General features: G+C 42.7%; 1 protein-coding gene across 1 annotated transcript in view; it reads right to left on the reverse strand.

The window, feature by feature from the left end:
- Positions 1–20077, reverse strand: part of LOC139434644 (uncharacterized) — a 214817-nt gene that overhangs the window by 1132 nt on the left and 193608 nt on the right. Inside the window, exon 3 of the mRNA XM_071204617.1 lies at positions 6800–7708. Within this exon, the coding sequence (XP_071060718.1) occupies positions 6800–7708 (909 nt within the window). The remainder of the gene's footprint in view (positions 1–6799; positions 7709–20077) is intronic.

A 20077-nucleotide genomic window follows, 5' to 3' on the forward strand; every position in this document is an offset into this window, starting at 1 on the left:
TGCGTTTAGGCAGCTAAGGAATAGCTTCACTTCAAATGTCAAAAGTGCAAAGTCGAAGTAGTATTTGTCAGTTACCACAGAAAACCTAAATAATCCTAGGAAATTTTGGAAAGCAATAAAATCGATATCAACCGGTGAGATCCGTAATGAGCTACCTCCGTGCCTTACCACAGACTGGCTCTATATCGAACAGGGCCACTATGCTAAATTGCTTTAATGAGCATTTTGTGTCCTGCGGTTCTATGTTTGATTCTGTGACTAACTCTGCTTCTGTGAACACTACAGTCTGTGACTCTGAACAACGTGGTCTGGAAAACCCTTTCAGTTTTACTCCTTTTACTGTCAATGTTGTTCATGAAGCCTTATCTAAGCTAGATCCTAGGAAACCGGCTGGCCCGGACAACTTAGAACTTTTCTTTTTAAAGATAGCTGCAGATTTTATTGCTCCCCTCTTACTTCTCTTTTTAACCTCTCCCTCAGCACAAATACAATTCCAAAAGTATGGAAGTCTGCTTATGTCTTGCCTTTACTGAAAGGAGGGGAGGCAACTATTTTAAATAACTATAGGCCAATCTCTAAATTGTCAGTTCTGGCTAAGGTTCTTGAACAACTAGTGAGTGAACAGGTAAAGGAGTTTTTATGTACAAATGACATCCTGTCTAATCATCAGTCAGGCTTCAGAAAGAAACACAGCACCATCACTGCCACAATGAAAGTGGTGAATGACATTACTAGTATCTTAGATAATAAGCAGAGTTGTGCAGCTCTGTTTATTGACCTTTCCAAAGCGTTTGACACCGTTGATCATCGCATCTTAAAGCAGAGGCTACTCAGTATTGGCATATCCAGCCTTGCAGTGGGGTGGTTTGTGAACTACCTCTCTGAAAGGTATCAATGTGTTAATTTTGATGGACTGTCTTCTGAGTGGTAAAACATTTCTAATGGTGTACCACAAGGTTCTGTTTTAGGACCACTTTTATTCTCCATATATATTAACAGCGTAGGTGATAATGTGGATGAAGCTACTTTACATTTTTATGCGGATGATACTGTGATGTATTGTGCAGGTCCCACCATTAAGGAGGCTGTTGTTAAATTACAGGCTGTTTTTAACACTATTCAGACTCAGTTCTCTGAATTAAAGCTTCTTTTAAATGTGGAGCAAAAAAGACACCAGAGCCTGTTTTAGATATTGTAACTACGCAAGGAATACAACTTGAAGTTGTTGCCTGTTACAAATACCTTGGTATCTGGCTTGATGATTGTCTCTCTTTTAAACTTCATGTCAATAACCTGCTAAAAAAACTGAGGGTTAGGCTAGGGTTCTTTTTCAGAAACAAGTCCTGTTTCTTGCTTGAGGCCAGGAAAAGGCTAGTCACTGTGACCTTTTACCTGTGCTGGACTATGGGGATCTGGTCTATATGAATGCACCTGCCAATTGCCTGGTCAAGTTAGATGCTGCGTATCACAGTGCACTGAGATTTGTGACAAACTGTAAAGCATTAACCCATCACTGTACCCTGTATGCAAGGGCTGGTTTGCTTTCACTAACTGTACGGAGGCTCAGTCACTGGTACATTTTTATATACAAAGCCATGTTAGGGAAACTTCCATCTTATATCTGCTCCCTGATCTCACGGAGAACTTGTGGCTAAAAAGTGGCTACTGCCTGAGATCGAATGCTGTGGTTTTATTAAATGTGCCAACTGCTAGGACTGTCTTAGGGAAGACAGCTTTTAGATGCGCAGCTCCTCTGTCTTGGAATAGTCTGCAAATTAAATGGAAAACTGAACAATCTGGTGCCACTAAATGTTTTTAAAGCTCAGTTGGATGCTACTCAATCGGAAAGCTATTGGTACCTGTTTATGTGGATAATTTTGTAAATGATGCTGTATGATGTCCTTTTGTTGTTCTATTTATGTTTTATGTTTCATGTATAACTACTTGAGCAGGTCTCCCTTGGAAAAGAGATCAATGATCTCAATGGGATTTTATCTGTATAAATAAAGGTTTGAAATGAAATGAAATGAGGTGTACACATTCGACAATGTTTACCGGATTATCGGATGACGAGGCCTCCGGCCCCGGCCTAATCGACAGGCAATAAATGGCGTTGTACACAATGGTACAGGCTAATGATGCATTAAATCAGTCAGAAAACATAATAAATACTCACTTCTTTTGTATTCCACTTTCAATTGAGCTAGAGACAGAGGAATCTCGAAACAATCGTCAGTAAAATGACGGGAGCACACGACTGCCTAAGTACTCGTCAGCTTCGGCTCCGTGAAGTTTGCCCGTGTTATCTGAACAAATTTCACCCCACTCACCCCGCATGCGTCGAAACGCCATTCTCTGCATTTGCTGTCGCACTACAGCCATACAAAACACATCTATTCACCATAATAAAGGTCGGCTATTCACATGAAAATTCTTTCGAATGTCCGCCATTGTCCTTTGTTTTCGTCATCACCCGAAGATTCCCGACGATTACCGAAGTATTTCGTTTCATTGAGAGGGCGTGGTTGGGAGCAGTAAAATTGAAAATAAATGAAACTAGGCGCATGAAATTAAAAAAAACTTTTATTATGCTTATTTAACACAAGTTAAACCCAAAATTCGCGGATTTCCACTATCCCTTTAAATTATATTAAAATTCAAGATACATAGTATACAAAACATTCACATAATAAAGCGACACAATATCTGAGGAGTGGAGGACTCACAGTAACGATTAATAGTGAGTTACTTATTCACTCAGCTGCCAGTTGAAGGAGTTTGGGACTACTTTTCCCGCCGCCGTTCCTAATGAGCTTGCTTTAAAAGAAGAAACACTCAAAACAACCAGGACGAGGGTTTAAACAAAAATCTGTTTTAATCATAAACGGTAATAATGCAATACCATATAATACATTACCCATACAAAGCCATATCATATGAGTAATGTCAGGAGTATGCCTACTCCTGGCCTTGTTCACAGGCTGCCCCGACCTCCCGGTCCGGGCCGCGCGTGAAGAGAGGACGAAGCAACCAGTTGCACGTCCCAAAACCAACAAAGGGGTGGAGTTTCATTTGGGAGATACCAACACGCTGTCTCACAGGGAATTAGCGCGGGCAGCTTTGAAAGCCACAGGTGTTGGGAAGGCCTGCAGGATGCACCTCATTAAAATCAGGGGAAATGTCCCTCCCAATTTGCAAAGCCTATCGATGGTTTAACCCAGAAAAAACATTCTCAGGGATAATCTTTACACTCAAAACAGAAATCACCATTAATTCTGCATCTTCCTTCTTCACAAATAGCTTAAAACACTCTTTTGATAAACAGGTAAACAGTCAAAGAAAACAACTATTGTGCTGATCTACTTTTAAGAAAAAGGGGAACATTGTTTCAGGAATCTATAAAAAACCTCTCTATATTTGAGAGGAAAAATGTACCTTTTGTTCCTTCAACTATTAACACACAGGAATGTATAAACCCACACATATACTTATTCAAGATATATAGACTTCTCTGAAACATGGCCTGCTTGAGATCCTAAACAGAATATATTCTCCCCCACCAAGCACCATGTCCTGCATACCTTCACCTCCCCCACATAGCAATAAAACCCAGTTTACTCTTAACAGCCCTTTGTCTATCGCCATTTTAGTCCTCACATTTATGAAAGGATAAAACAGAGAAATCACTATAAAACACAGGTATTGTTTGAACAGTATTCACTTAACTGCTACTATTGATAATTACCAGAGAAATTCAAAGGGACCTCTTTTAATATCTGGAAATTGCAACAAGACTTTTCTGCCATTTCAAATGTAACACCCTTCTTCGGTACAATATCTCACATCAATTTCCACCACAGTTCATTAGCTTCCCCTAACTAAACCTGTCATGAACATCATCACTGCTTCAATGATTTCTTAAAGAAGCTATGTTTTTGTCTCTGTGGTGATGTGTAAGTTATCACATTAAAAGTGCTTTTTGTGTTATTTTGATTTATTTATTAGATGTAGCATCCCCCCCCACAGTCTGCCTCTCTGCCTCTGAGGAGTAAAGTGCTGTCACACACTGCTTCTTTGCAGGTGCCGACACTGTAACAAATAAACACTGATCAGTCTTCTTAAACTTTAAACATTTTGAAAACAAGTTCTTAAATCTGCATTAAACAGAACTTTAGTAAGTATAGTCAATCCAAAGAGTTTTCTGGGATTCATTTTGTAACGGAACACAATTCAGTCTTTAGTTTAACCCTCGCTCCAGAATATGTTGAACTCGTGTAAATGTCCAATTCAAAACTGTTAAGTTAATTTAACTGTTTGATAAATGTTTGTATTTGTATGTGTATGTGTAGTTTGTTAAAAAAGGTGATTTTGGACTTCCGGTTACGTAATGCCAAGAGCAGACGCTTGATTTCCCAGCTCCGTCAGACCCGTGATTAAATTAGCCAAAACCCAAGAGATATCCGACAAATGAACACTAGACTGAATGATATTATCCCCAACTCAATGAACCAGGGCAAGAGAGAAACCAAGAAGAACGCTAAAACAGGAAAACAGGAGGAAATTAAAGCTAGCCAAAAGCAGCTAATGCTAACGGACAGCATACGCATGCGTAGCATGAGCAGCGAACCAACAGGTGGTGAATCAGAGATGCTAGCGGAGTTGAGAAAACTCAGACAAGAAAACAGTGAGTCCTTTAAGGACACTAAGCTGTCACTTAACAGACTGGAATCGTCCATGACTGAGATAAAACAGCAAATAGTGCAACTGGATGAAAGAATAACAACGGCAGAGAATAGAGTGAGCGCCACGGAAGACAGAAGCATACGTCTGTCGGCTACTTACTCAGGAGAGAGGCTAGTTTAGTAGCAAAATGCGAGGAAAATGCGATGACCGACTTCGGCGCAATAATATCAGGATGTACGGAATAAGAGAGGGAGCTGAGAAGGACGACATGATGTCCGCACTCTTACACACGAAGCTAAAGGTACCGGGAGATACGGAAATTAAACTCGAAAGAGCGCACAGAGCCCTTGCTCCTAACGGCCCCTACACACGGCGGTGTGCGTTGCCGCTTCAACGCTTCTACCCATTCACTTTGAATGGGGTGACGTCACGATTCGCCGAACTGCATTCTGGTAGTAAAGCGTATCTTCTCTCGAGGTGCTCACTGCAAAAGTAGAGCAATGTTCTACTTTTGCCGCCTCGACGGAGGCGTCAGCCAATCAAATCCCTCGTATGTAAATCTGACAGTGCAAGAGCTAGCCAATCAAACCGCTTGTATGTTGGGAGAGCCAGACCGCAGTAATTTCCCATGTCCAAAAATGGAAGACAAAATTATCGTGGCGGTAGGGAATCACCCGGTACTCTATGACCAGTACCTCTTTACCTACAGGGATACAAACCGGAGGAGCCAGGCATGGAGGGAGGTGGCAGAGACAGTGGGGGAAACTGGTAGGTTTTCGCCTGTTTGGGGAGTTTATATCCAGTGTACTTCGTTTGAATGGACAGCTAGCAAGCATAGACAGTATATTTAGCCAGCATGGATGTAGCATGAATGTTGCATAAAATAGCACCATAGACATTAATGTATACATGTTCATAATATAAAGTGTGACATGTAAAACCTTTTATGCAATTAACAGTGATAAAGGGATTTGGTTTTCATTAATGGAGGAACAATTTAGTAAATTCTTCAAGTAATTAACATTATTATTTCATTTCATTAGAGGAAGTATGCAGGACAAAATGGAAGTCACTGAGGGACAGATTCAGGAAGGAGAAAGCCAAGGAGAAAGAGGCAAAGAGAAGCGGTGCAGGGTCGTCCGGGGGATATAAGCCCTGGCGTTTCACGGCAGTGATGGGGTTTTTAACCCCATTTATCATTGACCGTGAGACGTCCAGCAATGTCCCCCGGCAAACCCTGCCTCCATCCAACCTGGTGCCAGAGGCAGAAAGCCAGCCAGAAAGCCTGCCAAGTGTCAGCCAGCCGGCCGACAGTCAACAAGCCGAGGCAAGGGAGACAGGACAGGAAGAGGTGATTGTTGAGGACCGGGACCGGGGAAAGAGGAGAAGGGGAAGGGAGATGTCTTCCTTCGAGAAAGGCTTGATGTCAGCCATCAGTCCTCTGTTTGTGCCACCACCTCAACCTCATCCTCCACCACCCCCACCAGTAGTGGTGGAGGATGAGGATGAGTTATTTTTCAGGAGCCTCTTACCTGCCATGCGAAGGCTGTCTATTGCAAAGAGGACAAGAGTCCGATTTCAAATATACACGTACATTTTTGAGGCAGAGCAGGAGATGGAAAATAACTGATTTTTGCAATTCACACACATACTACACCACACTTTTTTACACTTATCCAATCATCACACACTTACACAAATAAAAGTTATTTAAAAAGTATGTTATGACTGTACTGTGTCTTCACTTGTTCATGTGGTTTGTCAGTTGCAACATACCAGAAGCTTCATGTATGTCGATATATAACGACCAAGGGTCCCTTGAAAAGCGCTATATAAATATCATTTATTATTATTATTATAATGTGCCGTCTTCTGTACAATTGTCCATTTGAAAACCTATTGAAATCACGAGTGGTTTATCAGTAAAAAACAGGGCTGAAGGAAAAAGGTTGTTAGCAATATCATAATATCAATTCAAGAAACATGTTTATAAGGAATGTTTTATTTTGAAATGGCTCATTTGGAATATTTGCTTTTTAAAGAAAATATGGGTAGCTCTTAAAAGAGCTTTTGGTTTGGAGGCTCTTAAAAGAGCCGTGGTGAGTGGTGACCCTACACCACATTATGCTGCCATGGCACTGCACCCTCCTCATTGAAATAGGAGCAGAAGTTCTCCCGCAGTTGGAGCGATCTGCGTGTGGCGTTGTTGGAGCCCATCCTCGGTGCATCACACAGGGTTGGAGTATCTGGAGCTTCATCCATGGACTCCTCGACAGGTGTGCGTGATTTCCTTCCTATCGTCTTCCTGCGGAGGAAGTTGTGCAGCACACAGGTGGCCTTCACACACAACTCTGTTACCTCTGGGCTGGTGGTGATGACACGCCGGAACATTCTCCACCGAGATGAGAGGATGCCAAACGCACATTCAACCACCAACCTGGCCCGGCTGAGGCGGTAATTGTACATCCTCCTCTCGCGTGTGATCTGGCGTCCAGGGAATGGACGCAGCAGGTTGTCCAGCAGCGGAAAAGCCTCATCTCCAACGAAGACATGGGGGAGAAGGCCGAGCCGCTCTGCTCCTGGGATGACGGTGTCAGGTGGTAGCTGCAGACTGCCATCTCTGAGGCTCTCTCCAAAAGCGGAATTCCTCAGGCTCCCACTGTCGCTGCTCCTTCCAAATCCTCCGACATCCACTACCCTGAAGAGGTACTGGGCATCCACGACAGCCAGCAGTACCAAGGAGTGGCTGGACTTATAATTAAAGTACAGGGACCCAGAATTTGCCGGAGCCTGGATCACCACGTGCTTCCCATCAATGGCACCAACGCAATTTGGAAAGTTCCAGCGCTCCTGAAACTCAGCAGCGATGGCTCTCCAGTCCTCCGCCTGTGGTACCGGCATGGTCTCCTCAACCAGCGCGGTCCAGATGGCACCCGCAACCTCCCTGACGATGACAGCCACTGTTATATGACCAACCCTATAGCTGAATGCTATTGTCCTGTATGAGTCACCGGTTGCCAGGTACCTGAGAAAAAAGTAATATACATGATTTAAAAAATAAAACAATTTCAGACCCCACACACACACACCACAAACACGCACACAGACCACACAAACACACCCACACAGATCACACACAGACCCCACACAGATCACACACACCCCTAAAACACGCACCCACAAACACACCCACACAGACCCCCCCCCCCACACACACACACACACACACACACACACACACACACACACACACACACACACACACACACACACACCACCCACCCCTAAAACACGCACCCACAAACACACCCACACAGACCCCACACACGCACACAGACCCCACAAACACACCCACACAGATCACACACAGACCCACACACACACACACACCCCTAAAACACGCACACAGATCACACACAGACCCCACACAGATCACACAGACCCCTAAAACACGCACCCACACAGATCACACACACAGACCCCCCACACACACACACACACACACACACACACACACACACACACACACACACACACACACACACACACACACACCCCTAAAACACGCACCCACAAACACACCCACACAGACCCCACACACGCACACAGACCCCACAAACACACCCACACAGATCCCACACACAGACCCCACACACACACACACACACACACCTAAAACACGCACACACACAGACCCCACAAACACACCCACACAGACCACACACACACACACACACACACACACACACACACACACACACACACACACACACACACACACACACACACACACACACACACACACACACACACACACACACACACACACACACACACACACACACACACACACACAGGGGAGCAATACTGTGTTAACCTAGCTATCTTAATTAATGTTATCCATCTGAAATAAATCACATACTTCATTCGTCAATGGCATGCACTCTCTCTCTCTTTCTATACAGAGTCAGATTAAAGAAGTAGAAATACACTAAACATACCGTAGGCAGATGGCGAGTCGCTCGGCGGGTCCGATTGACAAACGCATGTTGGTGTCTGTCTTTGTTATCAGGGGACCCACTTTGCCGAGCAACTCGTCGAAATGGCCTTTGCTCATCCTGAAGTACTGGTAAAACAGTTCGTCATCCAGACGGAGCTCTTGGACCAGAACGTGGTATTCTCCCCGTTGCAGACGTTTTCGGAGTATCGGATGTACCCAACACGTCGCCTCCCGAGATACAATGCATATACCAATGCTACCCTTGCTACCAAACCGGCATCCATTTTGGCTAGAGTGGATAGAAGAACCGGGCTTTTTTGCTTTGTATATCCGGGGCGGGACATTCATGTGATTGGTTGTTGGTCGCGTTGTTCGTAAAAAATCCCCAAGCTGCAGACACGCCCACCGCCAAGCGGTAACGCACGCCGCCGTGTGTAGGGGCCGTAAGCCAAAAGAGTCATCAGCACCGCCAAGATCCATCATTGTGCGATTCCTGGATTTCAGTGTCAAACACATAATACTGCAACAGGCATGGAAACAACGAGACATTGAATTCGAGGGCCAGAGGGTGTACTTTGATCAGGATTACTCCCCGGACTTGCAAGGAAAAAGGAAGAGAGTACGAGAGGTGATTAAGCAACTGAAGGAGAAGAATATCAAGGCTCAGTCACCATACCCTGCACAGCTGAAGCTTTTCCTGGCCACGGGAGTGAGGGTGTTCCCCACACTGGTAGAGGCACAATCGACTCTGAAATAGTGTTAATTTCGTTGACTAAAACTATGACGAAATATGTTCGTCAACGACCTTTTTTTCCATGACGAAAACGAGACGATGACGAGACGGCACCGACGGCAGTAAACAATAACTGTAACGAAATCATCATGCAATATCGTTGACGAAAAGTGACGAGACGAAAATGTAGTTTACTAAATAAAAACTATGACAAAATCTCTCTTTACTTTCGTTGACGAAAAATGAGGAGACGAAATATTATCAAAGATAACGTTACATCTCTGATAGTCAGTTTTTCTCCCAGCAGTTCCATTTCCGGTGCTGCGGCAGAGCAGCAGCTGTGTCTGTGCGGCGGAATTACACCGGGCAGCGGCACAATGTGAACTGTCAGGAAGACTCGGGTCTAACTCATGGTTTAACTAACCTTATTTAACAGAAAATAAAATGGCAACAACAGGGCTTAGGAGCAGTGGTCGCGTTAACCGAATACCCCCCCCCCGTCAGCGCGAGTGAGTGATACATTGTGCACTCGACAGATAATAATGGATTATGACGGAAATGTTACAATCCTGTCCGTCAAAATGACTGACAACGAAAAAGTCTAAAGCTACCACTGCTCGGGAGAAAGAAACGATGTGATATTTGGGCCCATTTTCGCTACAAGGAGGCGGAGAAAAAAAGCGAATGCATTGTTTTATCAGAAGGGAAGCAATGTGGCCATAACACAGCTGGTAAAAACACCACAAACCAGATAGTCTCTGCAAAGCTGCATTCTTAAATCATTCAACCTGTGTTTTTCATCAAATAAGGACAAGATAATCTTATTTATTTATATACTAAAATGACAAATTATTGGTTTTGGCTAGACTAGTTTGACTGAAATGTTCTATATAATCTGATGACTAAAAAAGACTCAACAGTTTTCATTGACAAAAAGTAGACTAAAATAATTAGTTTTCTTTGACTAAAATAAGACTAAAATGCTCAGACTTTTAGTCGACTAAATCTTGACTAAAATGTTTACTGTTTTAGTCGACTAAAATAAGACTAAAATGCTCAGACTTTTAGTCGACTAAAACTTGACTAAATAAAAACAGGATGAAGGTGACTAAATATGACTAAAACTAAAAAGGAAATTTAACACAGGACTAAGACTAAAACTAAATAAAAAAATAGCTGACGAAATTAACACTACTCTGAAAGAGCTGTGGACCAACCCGATTTGTATATATCACAGCAGGCTCGTGAAAAAGACAAAACGTATCGACAAGGCTTCTCACATGGCTAGCTGGATGCAAACAGGTAAATGCTATCTTTTGTTTCACATGCTTGCTCTTCAAACAGCCGGGGACAGATACGATCTGTTCAGAAACTAGACAAAAGTTAAACAAGTACAAACCACAGACTCTCTGTGTCATGGAGAATACAGTCGCTGGTTTATTTATGTCTGTAGGCCGTTGTTGTGAGTGTGTACGGTCGGAGCATATATAGCGTTAGCTTAGCCAAGCTCCATTCAGGGAACAAGCATTCTAAAAGGTTTTTCGCCTGCCGTCTGTCTGCAGACTTGTCAAAGCATTAATTCATGGTTTTTACTAACCGGTATCAGTATGTTGTTACGTCGGCATCATTTAGAAACGTGTATTACAATTTAATCACGGTAAAATATGTTCATGTTGTTGTAGCTCCCGAGCCAGCGCGTCTTGTTTGAATGATGCGAGTAAACACAGCTGACAGCTGCGGTGAAACTGAGCGACTAGAGCGATGCGATAGGAGCGTTTAGAGCGAAGCGAATATTCGCATCGCGTCCGGTCTGAACGCAGCATTAAAGCGAGCTCCACGCTGCACTGGAAACGCGCCATTACATTACCAGAAGTCCTAATTTAAGGGGTCATTTGTCCCAAAAAAATGTTTTTTACTCACTCTATCAATAGCCCCACCAAAAATATTTTCCACCAGCCGCCACTGCAACCACCCCATAAAGAGGAAGACAAGTATCGGTCAATTGAAGAGATTGAATTGCTCAGTAGCACTATTGCAGGAGACCCATTTGAGTGCAGAGGAACACAAAAAGCTGAGAAGGGAATGGGTGGGGCAAGTTTTCAGTGCCTCATGTGGAGAAAAAAAAAGAGGAGTAGCTATTTTGTGTCATAAGTCGTTATGTTTTGTTCCAGAGAAAGTACATGAAGACAAAAAGGGACGCCATGTTTTGGTGGTGGGGACAATTGGGAATGTAAATATAACTATTTTGAATTGATATGCTCCAAATGAAGAAGAAGCTTCTTTAAAGAAATTGCAACACTTCTAACAGAAAACGCAAAGGGAATAATCATAGTCGGGGGGGATTTTAATTGTGTTGTGAACCAAAGAATAGACAAACAACCACCTGTACTAGGACCACAAACACGAAAAGCTAAAGCATTATATAACATGATAGAGGAACTTGGGCTCACAGATATATGGCGCTTACAACATCCTAGAGACAGGGACTTTACATTTTTTTCAAAAGTGCACAAGAGTTACTCCCGAATTGACCTCTTCTGTGTCTCCAAACAGGATGCCCATAAAGTCACAGATTGTCACATTGAACCCACTACCATCTCAGATCATGGATCAGTGGTAATGTCAATCAAGTTGGAAGAGGAGAAGTATTATAGATACTGGAGGTTGAATGGTTCATTATTAAATAACCCAGAGGTGGTACAAAGTATAAGAGAAGAATTTAATAATTATCTGGAACATAATGATAATGGAGAAGTTTCGGTATCGACAATATGGGAGGCAGCTAAAGCAGTTCTTAGGGGAAAAATAATTGCCCTCTCCTCAAGATTGAAAAAAAGAACGTGAAAAGAAACAATTAGATTTAGAAACTTGCATACGAGAGTTGGAGCGAGAACACATGACACAAAAAGAATCCACCCTGAAAGCTCTTGACCGGTGCAGGCGAGATTTGAGTGACTTATTGACATATAAAGCCGAAGGTGCTTTACGATTTGCTAATCAGAGATATTATGAATCAGGAAACAGAGCGAGTCGGCTATTAGCATTTCAGTTACGTAAAACACAAGCAACCAGGATAGTTCCGAAGATTATGAGTCCCTCCAAGAAAAAAATGGTGACTCACCCTAAAGAAGTAGCGGAAGCCTTTTCTATTTATTATAAAGCACTCTATGACTCGCCAGTGGTAGAGGATAAAGCAGGACAAATTAGAACCTTCCTTGGTGGATTGAATTGACCTAAATTAAGTGAACAAGAGTCAAAAACGATGGTGGAACCAATCACAAAGGAGGAAATTGAAGAAGTTATAAAGAAGTTGAAAAACAATAAATCACCAGGGATAGACGGGTACCCGGGGGAGTTTTACAAATGTTTTAAGAAGGAGATCACACCACTTTTGCAAAGAGTATTTAATTATGCTCTTAAGGAGAACCAACCTCCCAAAACATGGTCTGAAGCAATAATATCTGTGATTCCCAAGGAGTGGAAAGACCCTACAAATTGTGTGTCGTTCAGACCTATAAGCTTGCTCTGCAGTGACGGAAAAATGTTGAGTACAATAATAGCTCAAAGAATCCAGAAATATATCACTAAATTAATTAATCCAGATCAGACAGGATTCATATGGAAGACAGGGAAAGAATAACATTAGACGAACCCTAAATATAATGTCAATGGCACGGAAAAGTAAGCGGTCTTCAATGCTTCTCAGCTTCGATGCTGAGAAAGCATTTGATAGGATAGACTGGCTATATTTGGAATGTACACTAGAGAAGATGGGATTTCATTCAGATTTGATTAATTGGGTTAGAGTTCTGAATTCCGATCCGGTGTCAAGGGTCCGCGTTAATGGTTACACATCTGAACAATTTAAATTATACAGAGGGACCAGACAAGGATCGCCTCTCTCCCCACTGCTAATTGCGATTAGTATAGAGCCACTGGCAGAAATGATAAGGGAGAACCCTAGAATCCATGGAATATCAGAAGGGGGAGGAACACACAAACTATCGTTGTACGCGGACGATGTGATATTATATATTAGTGATCCTCTAACCTCAATTCCAACCCTATGGAGTTGCCTGGATGTGTTTGGTGAAGTGTCAGGGTATAAAGTTAATGAATCCAAATCGGAGGCTATGATGTTAGTGGGTGATTGGCCATCTCAATTAGACAAGGAGGTTTCATTTAAATGGTCAGCACAAGGCTTCAGGTATCTGGGAATCATTATCACTCCAAAAACTTCACAGTTATACAAGGCAAATTATGGTAGATTAATAACGGAAATAAAATTAGATATGGCTAGATGGGAGATTCTCCCACATTCATTATTCGGTAGAATTGACACTGGAAGAATGCATATACTTCCCAGATTATTATATCTGTTTCAGTCTCTCCCCCTCTTTGTTCCAGTCTCGGTCTTTAAAATGATAGACAAGTTGATTTCCACATTTATATGGCAAAAGAAGAAGCCTAGGATTAAATTGAAGCTGTTAACATATTCAAAGAATGAAGGAGGCCTCAATCTTCCCAATTTGAAGTTGTACTACTGGGCAGCACAACTGTGTGGTATGGTTGAATGGCTTACACAAAATGGGGAGACGACTTGGTTGGAATTAGAGAAGGAATCATGCCCATTAATGCCTCTTGAGATGCTGCCATTTCTGGGACAAAAGAGCTGGAGGAAACTTGGGGTAGAGAATGAATGTATGAATGAATGAAGTGCACCCAAAAAGTGTGGTCAATAGTGAGAAAAAAAGTGGAAGCACCGCTAACAATTTCAAGGGTGATGGAGATTGCAAAGAATGGGGACTTTAGGCCCAGTAAACTGGATACAGGATTTAGGAATTGGGCGCGGAAAGGACTTATTATATTAGACCAAATGTTTGAGGGTGACATTTTTTGTTCATTTAAACAATTACAAGATACATTTGGCTTAGGTTCTCATGATTTCTATAGATACTTGCAATTGAGAAATTATTTAATGTCACATAGAGAATGGAACACACTTAAGCGAACACCCACTTCCATAGAATTGTTACTAATAAGGATTATGAAAGAAAAGAGTGTCACAAAAATGGTATCACAAATATACAAATGTCTGCAAGGACACATGTCAGGGAATACTTTGGATACCCTCTGGAGTCGGTGGACACGCCGGCGCGTCCAGGTGCGCATACTTTTACGTAATTAATCATATATTTTCGATTATAAGGAGTAGAAATATGATTCAGATATCTCGGCCGGCAGCCATCATGGTCTGAAATGACCAATGGACATCGAGAAATCACTAAGGACCTACCCACCAAGTAAACAAAACATAAACCACGTGTCTCCTATCAGTTTACTTCTGTGAGGGGAGAAAGAGAGACAGAGAAAATGGCTAAAAAAAACGTTACAGTTGCCGACTTCGCTAGAGATTTTTTTCGCTAGCAGCAGGGAAGATAGAGCTTCAGAACCTGAAGTTGTCAACTCTTCTGAAGAAGAATAATACAAAGACAACAACAAGGATCAATTTGGACATGGGTAGGTGTAAATATTACAGTAATAGTGTCACAAACGAGCTGAGGACCAAAGTGCAGAACACGGGAAACCAGGGATAGTCGGTAATCAGCTTTATTGATGGCAATATGCTGGTAGGAGACAAAACGGCAGATAGTAGGCAAAGGGCTGGTCGGGGACAGGCGAGGGTTCCAGGAGAAAGCAGGACGGGAGTCGCAGGTACAGCACGGGTCAGGGAGCAGGCGAGGCAGGCTGGTCAGGGACAGGCAGGGTCGAAACCGGGAGAGCAATCTGAAGGGTAATGCGGGAAAGACTGGCATGCTGCAAAGTACGATCTGGCACTGAGGTGAAAGTGAAGTGGGCCTAAATACTAATGGAGCTGATGGGTGCAACAGAGTGAGAGAGAGACAGGGTGTGACTACCAGGTGACTAAGGAAAGTTAATGCAGAAAATAGGTGAGTGAGAAAGCAAAGGGAGGAATACCGCGAAAATGAACAATAGGTTTATTGATATATATTTTTTATCGAGAGTCGTGAACTTTTTATTGGGACAAAATAGACTCTCCATTAGCAAACGTTTACTCTGTGTTAACGTTATTTTGGTGTGTAAAAGTGAGATTACATGTGTAGATGATTAAATTAATCATTTATTCGTCCCACAACGGAGACATTTACAGTGACATGTTTTTGCCATTGATTATTTGTATCATACTGTTCTGTACAGATGAGACTTTGTCATAGATTTATTTATATGTGTGCCTGTTATTATTTTACCGTCCTGTACAGATGAGACTTTGAAATCAGATGTAGCCTATGTATATGTGTGTCTGTGATTTTATACTGAATGTAAAGTAACTGGAAATACCTGTGTGTGTGTGTGTGTGTGTGTGTGTGTGTGTGTGTGTGTGTGTGTGTGTGTGTGTGTGTGTGTGTGTGTGTGTGTGTGTGTGTGTGTGTGTGTGTGTGTGTGTGTGTGTGTGTGTGTGTGTGTGTGTGTGTGTGTGTGGTCTAGCATTACTATACTTGTGGGGACCTAAATCTGTTTACATAGTCACGTGTGGGGACTGGCTTCCCTTATGGGGACAAATTGGAGGTCCCCATGAGGGGAATCATTCATTTTAGGGTGAAGACTTGGTTAGGTTTAGGATTAGGGTTAGGGTAAGGTTAAGGGTAAGGGTTAGAGTTAGGCATGTTTTGGTTATGGTTAAGGTTAGGATAAGTCTCCAGGAAATGCATTTAAGTCAATGTAATGTCCCCTAATGTAATGTGTGTGAGCGTGTGAGCGAGAGAGCGAGAGAGAGAGAGAGACTCCTTCTCCAACCTCCCAAACTTTCTTTTTATGTGTGCATTGTTATTTGTGCTCGAGCAACATTTTACTTGAACTTTATTTCAATGAAATTAGTTGTAATTATTGTCCTACATTTTAATTTGTTTTACAGAGATGTTTCACAGCTGTCTGGGCCTAGTGGCCCACAGGTGGCGGCGTTTATCCAGCAGCCACAACATCCATCTGTGCCGGCCCCCAGGTCAAGATCTACTGTGGCTCAAGGGCCTTCACCAGAGCCATCACCACCAAGGTCCAGCAGACCAGCATCACTACAGCTGCCTCCACCTCCATCTGCGGCTGCCACCAGGTCAATATACACCTCAGCACAAAGGCTCCACCACAGCCATCACCTTCAACCCAGCCAGCAAGGAGGTCTCGTGGAGGTCTCGTATAGCACTTGTACACCCCACCTACACAGCAGCCCATGCACCATCACCCCCACCTACACAGCAGCCAGACCCACTGTCTTGGAAGACAGACAAAGACCTTGACACTGTCTTGACATTTATAATGAATAGTTGGTTGAAAGTTCTGATGTTCAATTTTGTAAATAGTTAGATTTTCCAGTTTCTTATATTTATATAAATAGTTGGTTGAAAAAAACATATTTATAATAAATTGTTGGTTGAAAAAAAGGTTGAATGCTCAATTTGTATTTGTACACATCACATGAACCTTGGTATGTAATATGAAGTCATTATTCAGTCCTAATATATCTCAGTCCCTGCTGTGGTGAAAGTAGAGTGATAAACACCTGTTTTACTCAAAATTCGAATTGAATTTTTTTCATTTTAGACATGAATAACACATTTATATACAGTGTAATTTAAATATTTCACTGCTTTTGTGATCCTAAGACTTTGGTAACCAAATCTAAAACACCTAAACAATTCGATCACATGAGTACATTTGTGTTTTCACAAGAGTTTTGAAGATTTTCCGAAAATCGGATGTCAAATGTTAAGCTTTTGAGCTACTTATCTCATCAAACAGTGCTCTAAGGTGAGTCATTTGCATATATAGCAAGACCAGAGATTGTCCTGAACATTTTGACATTTAACACATGGGGTGCCATGTTAGAAGAAATACATTTAAAAGGTGATTTAAGAAAACATCTAAAAATCGAGAAAATACCCTTAGACTCCAGAGGGTTAAGGAAAAATGGGAGATGGAGATGAATGTTATTATTGATGATGACTCGTGGGAAGACAGGTGTGAAAGGGGACATAAAATAACAAATAGCCCTTCATGGAAAGAATTTAATTGGAAAATAAAAATTAGATATTTTAGGACTCCTCTTATTGTTTCAAAATATAACGGAGCGTTAACACATTTGTGTTGGAGGGACTGTAAACAGATTGGAGATCACACTCACATTTTTTGGGACTGCCCGAAGCTGAAGTCATTCTGGGAAGGGATTCGTACAGAAACATTGGCCATCTTGAATATTAATTTTCCACTCGACGCACGATATTACATTTTAGGAGTAATCCCAGAAGGGGCTATGGATAAGACAAAGGGTTATTTGCTGCATTTCCTTCTCTTGGTTGCAATAAAGATGATAACGATATCTTGGCTTGAACCACTGCCACCCACCCTACGTCAGTGGTGAGACAGGCTACTGATGGTGTTCTCAATGGAAAAAATAACAGCAAGACTCCAGATGAAGTCGGATGTGTTTGTAAATAGATGGACTCCTGTAATTCATCATTTTGGGCTACAATTGTGAAAAGGTGCTGTAACGATATAAGGTTGGACTTGAACAAAACTAAGTCTAGTTTATTTTAATGTATTTGTGTGTTGCCGATTCAATATTCTCTCATTCCTCTTTGTTTGGATGTAACTTTTAAGATACCATGATGTATAATTATCTGTGTTTGCCGAACTGTAAGTCATTTTGTTTGTTTTTCTATCTCAACAATGTAAAATGTATCTGCATATGGTTGAATAAACATTTTGTTAAAAAAAACAAAATTGATTTTGGAATCAGTGTTCTAATCTCGTCACATGGTCCAGTGTGATCACATGTCGTCTTGTTTTCTTCAAATTTCACATAAAAACATCGTCTCATCTTCCTGCCCTAAACACCAACAAAAGCTGCATATATGTGTGAGTTACAATAGAAGACCTTTTAAAGGCTTGCCTGTTGAAAATATTTAAGTGTATCTGACTTCAAAATATGGAGCAAACACACTTACCCTCATGCCCAGGATTTCATTCACGGCCGCTGCCCCCCATCCTTGGAGTCAACCTCCGCCTTCACGAGGGCCCTCTGCTCCTTCATGTACCACATGAATGCGTTCAGGGGCTTCCTGACATACGGCCGGTTGCTGTCCTGCTGCTCATTATGCCTTCTCTTTCTACGGGAAAAACAAAGAGAGAAATGTATTTTAGAAAGGAACTTTAGTACAAATATAGAACGGGTACTGTGTAGCAGTTCCAGCAGAGAGCCCCAGACTTTCTTTTCCCTAGCGATATCAACCAGCTCTGACTGGGGGATCCCAAGGCGCTCCCAGGCCAGCGAAGAGATATAATCCCTCCACCTGGTCCTAGGTCTACCCCTTGGTCTCTTCCCAGCTGGACGTGCCTGGAACACCTCCCTAGGGAGGCGCCCAGGTGGCATCCTAACTAGGTGCCCGAACCACCTCAGCTGGCTCCTTTCGACGCGAAGGAGGAGCAGTTCAACTCCGAGTCCCTCCCGGATGACCGAACTTCTCACCTTATCCCTAAGGGAGACACCAGCCACCCTGCGGAGAAAACCCATCTCGGCCGCTTGTATCCGCAATCTCGTTCTTTCGGTCATGAGGTTTGTGTGCCCTGATGAACCTGGGGGCTGTGTTGTCTGGAACCTTGTGTTCCTGGTAGGGTCTCCCGTGACAAATTGGTCTCAGGCAAGGGGCCAGACTAAGATTGGTTCAAAAAGACCTCATGAAAGAAAAAACAAGAAGTGAGGATACCCGGCCCGGAGGAAGCCCGGGGTCCCCTTCTGGAGCCAGGCCCAGAAGGAGGACTCGTCGGCGAAAAGGCAACGTGGGCAACACCACCTACGGGAGTAGGTGGTGCAACCACCTACGGGAAACAGCGATGGGGTCGGGTGCGCTGCCAGAAGGGTGGCAGTGAAAGCAGAGGGTAAATAAAGTTCCATCTCATTTTATCTCAAATGACTCCTTAAATCAAACAGATAGAGGATTATGGTTTGATAATGAGTCTGGCTCATGTACAGTATGGCCACCGATCATAAAAGTTTAAAAAGAAAGAAAACTTACTTTGAGTTGTAGCTTAGTGAAGGAGCAGCAGGGACGGGAGGAGGGAAGTAGGGAAGAGGGACCTCTGCAGGTAGCACCTGGTACAACTCCTGTCCATTACTACACAAATACAGGAGGACGGATACACACATTAGATAAAAGAAAGAGTGTGTGATGATACAAGCAGACTATCATTGGCACTGTGTTCGTTAACATTATTGTGTGTGTTACTTACATACTCCCTACACACCGAAGGCACGTGCTGGCCGACGAGCTCCACTGTTGGATCCATATTGACTATCACATTGGTCTGTTGAGATATATATTTTTGATTGCTCTGCTGAATATTGTTTTGATTTATCGGTCGTTACATTTAAAACAAAGTAAGCAGGGTCTTACTGGCTGTGGAGCGGAGGAGGAGGGGCAGGAGGAGGCAGGAGGAGGCAAGAGGGGGAGGTCCTCTCCACCCTATGCCTCCTCTTGTCTCCATGAGCGTAGAGAGCATCTCAGCCGGAGACATCTCTGAAAGAATCCACTCCAACTCTGAAGAGCGATCCATCATGTTTACTGTTAAAGAGAGAAACACTATAAATG

Source organism: Pseudochaenichthys georgianus, chromosome 1 (assembly GCF_902827115.2).
Source record: "Pseudochaenichthys georgianus chromosome 1, fPseGeo1.2, whole genome shotgun sequence".
Lineage (NCBI taxonomy): Eukaryota > Metazoa > Chordata > Actinopteri > Perciformes > Channichthyidae > Pseudochaenichthys > Pseudochaenichthys georgianus.